Here is an 8,999-nt window from a genome sequence, read left to right as displayed (position 1 = left end):
CTTTTTAATTAACAACAGTTTTTTTTTACACTCGTCAGAAAAATCCATATAATCTTCCTACAGTACACTTTTATATTCTATATATAAAAGCCGTTCACAATAACAAATTTTTTTGGGTGCTCTTGGAGTCAAACGAGAAAAATTAGTCCAGTAATCACTAAATGACCAACCAGATAAATGCATGATTTTGATGCTGAAGCCAATGGTAAGCCTAAAGGATCTATAGTTTAAAGCTTATTCATGCCTTAGTTAAGCATATAACTAAACAATGTTCAGAATATTTGACAGGACAAAGATGCACCTAACCAAATCTAAATTGGCAAACAGTTTATTCTCTGCAGTATAAAGCTGGTGGAGCTATATGGAGGCAGATTGGTGCCATAAAGTTTGTTCAAAAATATAAATAAAATCCTAAATAACTTTATATACCTGAACAATGGCGTAACTATCGGTAAGCAGAGACTGCAGTTGCTTAGGGGCCCCCAACCTTTTAGGGGCCCCGTCACTGACACCTGGTTGGCCCCCTATGCAATTGTAGACTAGGACGTCTCTTTGCCAATGTAATGGTGTGAAAAATTCCTCTTGAACCCACATGATACTAGGATGTCTGACCATACCTTATTTATACCCCAACACATGGCAGATTTCAACATGATGGTGAGTCGTTTAAAAACGACACCAATAGCAAAGCAGATGGTGGTACTTTTAATTAATATGTTAACAACTGTGTTTAGTTCATTAGACGGTTGGTAAAAAATACAATCATATAATATGTTTCAAACCACATTAAGATCTTAAAAGAACAAAGTATTTGAGTATTTTATTTTTTAAAATAGGACTTGGAATTGTGGGTTGTACTTTATATGAGGCCCACCCATATAATGTTGTTTACGGGCCTATTGTTGTGTCGTTATGCCATTGTACATTCCTTATGTGGGAACTGAGAAGATGGGGGTGTGGAATCAAGACTATTATCATAGCAGTTGCATACACTTCGGGCGGAGACTTATGAAATGGCAGACCAATACCATAATTGGAAATGACACTTTATTTATCCTTCTTTTATTTAAAAACATTCACTGGTTATTTGATGTTTTTTTTATATCAGTCATAACAAAGTTTTTTTCAGTCAAAGCCTTTTTAGTCGCTTTATAAAAATTTTGATTTTGAAGCATTGTTTCCCATCCTTTTTAACTTGTGTTCCATGTTTCCACCAGCTTTATGCTACCCTTTGGGCATTTTGTCCTACCATGAGTACCCCTCTCATTTAAAAGTAATGAGGAGCTACAATAACTGATTATAAAATAAAAGCTATCCTACTTAATCTTTTAATTTAAGCATTTCATTCTTAGGCACTTTAGGCTTTCTTTCGCAAATAAAAAACAGCATTAATATGTTGCCTGGAATAAGGAATAAAATCATTTTATGAAGCTTTATTTATAAAACTAGAAATTCCTTATTATTATATTTAAACTTGATGAATTGGGAACAAAATACAAAACAAAAATTATAGTCAGACTGACTAAATTAGTTTAACTTGTTTTCATCAAGACACCTGAGCATGCTTTGATGAGCTCTGATAGCTCAGTATGAAAAACTGATATCAGACTGTTCTCTACATCCAGTCTGCTCCTCTACTTAGTTTTGATGTGTGTCATAGCTGAAGGTGATCTCAGACATATAAGAAAAACATACTTTTTGGTTGATATTAGCCTGCTTTTTTTTTTTTATTCAATTGGGTCCTCGCAAAGCAAAACAGATTCCAGCACTATTTTAATTTGCTACCTAAGCAATAAAATATTTCCACATACCCCTTGCAATGCACTCACGGACCACTATGGGTATGCATACCCCCGGTTGGGAATCATTGATGTAAGGAATGCTCTTTAGAGGTTTGTGGGTGGCTTTTAAAAAGAGATTTTAATTTCTGCTTAGCAAGAAAAAACAAGCCTTTAAGAAGGTAAACAGCAGATTAATGAGAGGTATACAGAAACAAGCTTAATATGCTTGTCTCTTGCCCACAGTCACATGTACATCCTATGGACATCCTGCATTGACTCTCATAAGTTTGTTTGCAGCCAGACGAGAAGATGGTGCTGCTCCCTCCCCTTTTCACATGTTTGTCTCTAGAAGTCAAGGGAAGAGGCAACTGATGACACTGAATCATAATAAGTCACCAGGTCCCGATGATGTCAGCTCCAGATTCCTGAAGGCCTGTGCAGACCTTAGCCTGACCCAGGAGATATTTTGTGGAAGACCCTTCCCTTGCTCCAGTAGCAGGCGGGTCGGCTACCGTTCATTCATCCTGTCCTCTGAACTGCTGCTAGTTTTACTCACATGCCTGGAAGATGTCTAGTGCTACTGTACTACCACAGATGATCTCGCTCTCGAAATGGAATGGAACGATTCAGATTAGCAAGCAGAATTAAAAGAAGGGGTAGAGCGTAGCGGCCGGTGGCTCGGGCTGCCTGTCACAACTCCAGACCGGTGCGCGGAAGACGCCATACACACTCCGCTTTGTTTTTAAAAAGTATAAATATAAAAAATATAGCCAGGGATGTTGGGGGGACAGTGATTCGCCTACATGTTATGAATGCTGGCTTACCATAAATGATAAATTATGAGCAGTTTAGTTTGTGCCTTCAAGTCGTTTGCCCATAGGAAGACGTTACTTGGACGGCATATCTTCAGAACAGCTCCAAATGACACAAAACTCATATGGGCCAATGTAAAAAAAACAGCGTTCCCATTTAAGCCGTAACATCCCGCCACCACGAAACACCTAACCCCTCCCTGCTAATCAGCAGCCACCTGTGGCAGAGGGAGAAAAACAAAGACTGCAGAAACCACTGCAGCACCCTAAGAACATCGAAAATATCAAAGATGTTTGACTTTATACTAGGAACAAAGTCTTAACTGGACATTTGAACCAAGCCATCAGCTCCAGCCGGGGACGGAGCAACCGAACCAAACCGCTGACGGTATGCTTCCCCCCGCCTGCCCAAAAATATACAAAGGCTTGAAGTGTAATAAAAATGAGTGTGCCCCATCAGGCTAAAGTAGTAGAACAATTTCACAAAGAATTTGAGTCAGTAGGTCACATGACCTGGAAGCTATTGAAGAAAAGTCCCAACTTTTGTCTTCAAAAATATCTTAACAATTGAAAATAGCTTAAAATTGCATAAAAGTAAGTGTGCCTTACATATGTTATCTATTGGAATGACTTTATATTAGTTTTTACTTAGCTGGTCATAAAATAAGGAATTTATTGAATTTTGTTTCTCAAGAGTGCTTGGTTCAAAGATTTGTTGATGGTCTCTAACTGCACCACCGCGTGTGGGAGGAGAGAGCAGCTAAGAGACGCTGGCTGTCTCCGTCGGATCAACCGTGAGCTAGATACAGCTGACTCCTCAGAGCTTGAATATCCAATATCTAATTTCAACCCAGCTTCACCATGATGCTGACGGCTCGGTTCTGCTGCACTGTAGTCGATCAATATCACGGACGATTTTGAAATTCCCCCTCAACATTTTTTTTGGTATGAAAAGTTGGACATGTCCAGGAAAACGAGGACATCTGGTCACCCTATATCAACACCTATAAAATCTAATTGAAAAACTGGCCATGAGCTACTGCAACATTTGATTTTCCTTTGAGTCAATAAAGTAATTTTAAATTGAATTTAATATAGTAAAACATTAAAGGGCAACAAAGGTGTTTTAAAGAACTGTTTGGTTAGATTAATCTCCACATACCAGATACCCTGGCCTTAAGAGCTTATCTTAGCGGCATATTTATTCAGTCTTCTCTTAGTAAGATTTAAGATTTTCTTACAGATTTTTGTATGATTTTCATTGGAAATTACTGTTGGTTCTCCATGTTTTTGTCCTTTAGGTGTTGTCCTGTTGGGAAGAACTGAAGATGGATTTGGGACGATGTTTGGTGTCAACCACCTCGGGCACTTCCTGTTAACTAACTTGTTATTAGATCGACTTAAGGATTGTGCACCAAGCAGGGTAGTTACTGTGTCATCTACAGCACACAACTGGGGAAGAGTTGATTTCAACTATCTGAATACCCACAAAGACCTGAGAGAAGGGACATCTTTTTGGGATAGCGTAATGATATATGGTGATTCTAAGCTGTGCAATGTTCTCTTCACCCATGAGCTAGCCAAAAGACTTCAAGGAACCAAGGTCACTTGCTACTCCCTCCATCCGGGTAAGATCCATTCAAGTGATAGACAGACAGTCTCACAAAAAATGGACAGTTTATGCTGTATGTGTGCAACCAAACCAGCTTTTTTGTACATCGAAACTAGAACATGAATATTCATTTCAAAACACTTTCCACCTTTAATGTGACATTTGTGTTGTAGTGTTACTTTGATAAACAATATTCCATTCAGTTTAAGTAACCTTAAATCAATGTCAGCTGTTGTTATGGGATTTTCCCAGCACTGACATTCTTGAAGTTGATGCATTGTTTGTAGAGAGATTAGAGAAGAACAACAATCTCATAATACAAAGGTAACAGTCAGAGTAGGAATACAATTTTGTATAGCTATTTAGAGATAACATGGGACAAAACAACTGTCTTTATTAGTTGGACATTAAAAATAATTTTTATTAAAACTGATTAAAGGAGTATCATCTTATGTTGCAAATCAGTCTTACATACCTAATAGTTAGCTTGTTTTTATGTAATATAAATAGTTAAAAATATAAAGTAATGCTGATGCAAGAGTACGGCTGATAAGTGCAAACATCTTGCATTGACACCAAAAGTAAAATTCAAAAGAAAAATAAGGCTTGCAAACTATCAACTCACATCCCCATGTGAGTTCCCAAACCATTCATAAAGACATAAAAAAGGATGCTAAGAAAGATTCAAGATTCAAAGAAAAACATATCTTTTCATCCTTTAAAATGGTGGGCTTGGTGAGCATCCAATTTATGGTTTTGGTCCAAAGACAATGGCTGCTTCTCAATACGTGTACTTGGGCATTTTCATGTGCTCATTAAATGTCATTAGCCGCAGCACAAAATCCTAGATGCTGTTTGCGCGCCTCCCGAGCGCAGACTTGTGCATCCTTCATACTGACAGCTGTCTCAGTACAGAACATGGCAGCAGCAGCTTCCTGTGGCTCGCTCTCCGAGCTTAGATTGAACATACTCTTTGAGAACATAAGTCCATACTCATATTTTTGTGAATTGAAAAATTGCCAGAATTTCATTGTAATATCTATGGTCTGTTCCCATTGATAATTTTCCTTTAGTGGTTTGGAGATAAGCAACACCAGTTTGTTTGTTGGATAAAATCATGTTGAAGAATTGCTTCACCAAAAGAAAATTCATCAAAAAAACATTTATTTTCCCACAGGAGGCATCTACACTGAGCTGGCCAGGAATAAAAGCTCATTCGTGCAAATGGTGTTGAAGTACATGGGAATGTATTTCTTTAAGAACGCCGTCCAAGGAAGCCAAACCACTCTGCACTGTGCCCTACAGGAGGGCATTGAACACCTCAGTGGACGCTACTTCTCCAACTGCACCGTGAGAGAAGTCTTTAAGAAGGCCAAGGATGATGCTGCCTCAAAGAAGCTGTGGGACATCAGCGAGAGGTTTTGTGGCATCTGAAGAGTGGTATTTATTCTCTGTCAAATGGATTAGATTCAGTTATGTTTTTTAAATAGTATAAATATGCCACAAAGCACACAATTTCAAAATAGGTTGAGACAAAAATGTAAACTGAGCTGTATAGGAAATAGGAAAAATTACTGCATGAGCACAGCACGAAAAGGATGCACCAAGAAACACAACAACCTATTTTACACAATAAGCCAGTGACTTTAGAGAAGGAGGAACTTTTCTACTAACAGCACTCTAAAAACTTAAATAAAACTTAGAAAAGAGTAACTAATGAGTGATAAACATTACAGGAAGACAAACCTCTCATAGTCTCAAGAGAACAACAGTTTAATCATGTGCACAAATGTTTCCTCAATTAAATGAACATCATACTAAGAGACTGTTTAGAAACTACATTTTATGCTAGTCCTGATAGGTATTTTAGAAATACGTTTTATTTGAGATTTGATTCCTGTTTCTAATGTTTTACTGGTTTACACTTCTTATTGTTCTTTCTTTATTCTTTGCAATATTTCTTGATTTTACATGTGCTGCTCTTTGTTGCAGCCACAGTTGATTTCTAATGCTCTATAAATATACAACAGTGAAAATTTTTCACATTCAGGTTTGAGTAGTCACTATGTTGTACTTTTATTGCTTGTTTGAACCTACAGTAATATGGCTCTGATGCTAAAAAAAAATCTTATAATCATGCTTGTTTTGTGAAGCAGAAATACACAATAACAATAAAACATTTTATAAAAAGCTCATCTGTGTATTATTTTAAATCTGTAATAAATTTTTCGATTCATGTTTGATTAGACTAAATATTTTAGATGCATTGATCAAATGCATTCCTGGCTGATAAATACATTCCAGGATGCTGTATAGAATTAGGTTAATGTTTTTCATGCCAAACCTCGTTCATCATCATAGCCATTTTCATAAGTGGAAGCATTAAATGATGAATTGAAATGCAAGTGATATTAACTTGTTATCTCACAGCTGTTGAAAATAATATTGGAGAGGAAACTGTGCTTGGGAGCAGGATTAACAGAGTTGTTGGAATTATGTCAAATATGTGTTGAGAAATAGGCAAACTTTTACTCTTATTAGATATCGCATTGTTGACTTGTTCCAAGGTGCCGTAAACTGACAAGAACCACCTATACTTGTAAGAAAACTGTGGATATGAATTATAGATAAAGTGAATCTCTGGAAAACCAAACAATGTAAGGTGAAAAGATTTGATAAAAAAAAAAAAAGAAACCTACTTTCAAAAGTGTCAATATGTATGTAGCTACGGCTTGTTGGTTCTGGTGTCTCTCTTCTTAATCCCAGATGACTCTTGGAAGGCCATGTAGAAAGCACAGAATTTTCCCTTTGTGTGTGGTTCAGGCAATTATACAAACCTCTGTGTACCATCTGGGAAAGCACCATTGTTTTATACATATTGTTGGAGATAAAATGTCAATGATGTAAGACCCTGACTTCATGTCCCTTTAAAACCATGGCGCAAACTCATCCCATCCTCTTTGCCCTGTAACCTCTAGACATGGGCACAGGTTTGCATAGGGATCATAGGGACCTGTCCCTTCCCAAAATTTGGATCAACCTACCTGTTCCTATCAATAATTTGATGTGAATAACATATTTATAATTTACAATACAGTGTTTTTGCAATAGTCACTTCTTTTCCTCTCGCTGGCTTCACTGCCTGGTTGCTGCTGCTTCTGTTATGCCGGGCAGCCACTCAGATGGAGTGGTGTTATACCCAGTCTTTTCTTCCCTTTGAGTCAGTAACTGTGCTGTGCTGCTTAACTCCACTCTCATCGGTTGTTCTCCCTTAAATTCATCCTTCTCACTTCCTTTTGTCTGTTTTCTTGTCCGTATGTGTGCGTGCATGCTTGGAGTGCAAGATTAAAATTTTCAAAACTACTCCCAGTTAAAAAACTAAAAAACAGTATCTATGCTAAAACAGGAGAAGGCAGCTGATTGCATTTCTGTAAAGAAGCAAGAGAGAGAGTTGTGATTTGTTGAACCAACAATATGTTGTCATATGCCATGCTCATGGTTTTTGGACATTGGAACCAGTGTCCATATTTCATCTTGACATGATGACGTTTGGTGAATAACCAGCTATAACATCTCTTCAAACTCTTCTTTGCTTCCTCTCCCTTGCCCAAGAAGCTGAGGCCCACTTCAGCAGGATCTCCAGAATAATCAAAGACAAGTCATCATGGACCTCTCAGAATGAAACTGCCACAAAAAAGACAACACATTTCTATTGAGTTTCAGAACTTATAGAGCCAGAATACAGAGAAGGCCTTCCTTGATAAACCACAGAGACAAAGAGGACCCCTGCTGTGAGCCACCGAGACAAAGACACCCCTGGTTGTTGGCCTGACTGCTGAGCTGCAGCTGGATGAAACTCAAACCTTCCAAATGGAAATGGACAAAAAGGTTTGCAGCTCTGGCATAATTAGGGACAGAACAAACAATATGTCTTTTGACTGTGTTGATCATTTCATGTATTTACTGATGAGTAAGGACAAGGCTAGCAGGATGGACTGCATGCTGGGCTATGCTATAAAGAAACAGGCTTTGAGCTGTTGCTGAAGCTTGGACAAGCTTTATTTCGAAAAAGGGTTTCAACACTGATATAAAATTAGTGTTCATGTGTTCCTCATATGCTCATTAGATTTTGATTACCAAGTATGACCAAGAGTCATTTAGTGGAATCCTGATGTCTATCGCTGCTAGTTATTTCAAAGAGGGTAAAGAATCATTTGACTAAAGGTTTTTGGTTCTTGATTAAGCAAATCATTTAATAAAACATTATTTGGCCAAATAATGTTTTATTCACCTCATGGATTTGCATTGTGAATTGGTCTGAAAACAATTTCTCAAAATTAGTGAAAAGCTAATGTGGCAACCTGGGAGGGGTGGTTGGATTTTCTATTTTTTTTTTTTTATGAAATCCAAATGCTAGATATTAAAGTTAATGCGGAATACCGACAACGCCACCTGTAATAACTCCAGGAAAATAGAATAATAAGGACACAGGTAAGTTCTACTGGAAATGAGACAAGATTCAAATAGTTTTACAAAAGTTTATTAATTCAATATTCTTCCTTTGTTTAAAATAGTCACAATAATCTGCAATTAGATGGTTAAAACAGTGAATGCATTTCTAATGAAATTGATTGTAAAATATTTAAATTTTAAAAGGAACCTGAGGCTTACCAGTGGGAGGGAGAAGTGGTGAGAAAAGGGGCAGCATCCAGTGAAGAAAAAGGATCACCCTGGACACTACAAAAACACAGCAAACAAAAAAGAAGAGAGGTGCTCCCACAAAACACACAAAAT

The 8,999-nt window shown here is 37.5% G+C and overlaps 1 protein-coding gene across 1 annotated transcript in view; it reads left to right on the top strand.

The window, feature by feature from the left end:
* Window positions 1-6,388, top strand: part of LOC107092879 (dehydrogenase/reductase SDR family member 13-like) — a 20,653-nt gene extending 14,265 nt beyond the window's left edge. Inside the window, exons 4-5 of the mRNA XM_015387567.1 lie at window positions 3,895-4,221; window positions 5,383-6,388. Of these exons, the coding sequence (XP_015243053.1) occupies window positions 3,895-4,221; window positions 5,383-5,639 (584 nt within the window). The 3' untranslated portion in view covers window positions 5,640-6,388. The remainder of the gene's footprint in view (window positions 1-3,894; window positions 4,222-5,382) is intronic.
* The last annotated feature ends 2,611 nt before the right edge of the window (window positions 6,389-8,999 follow it).

Source organism: Cyprinodon variegatus, unplaced genomic scaffold (assembly GCF_000732505.1).
Source record: "Cyprinodon variegatus isolate N-32 unplaced genomic scaffold, C_variegatus-1.0 Scaffold398, whole genome shotgun sequence".
NCBI classification, from domain to species: domain Eukaryota; kingdom Metazoa; phylum Chordata; class Actinopteri; order Cyprinodontiformes; family Cyprinodontidae; genus Cyprinodon; species Cyprinodon variegatus.
This window is presented reverse-complemented; position numbering and strand designations above follow the sequence as displayed.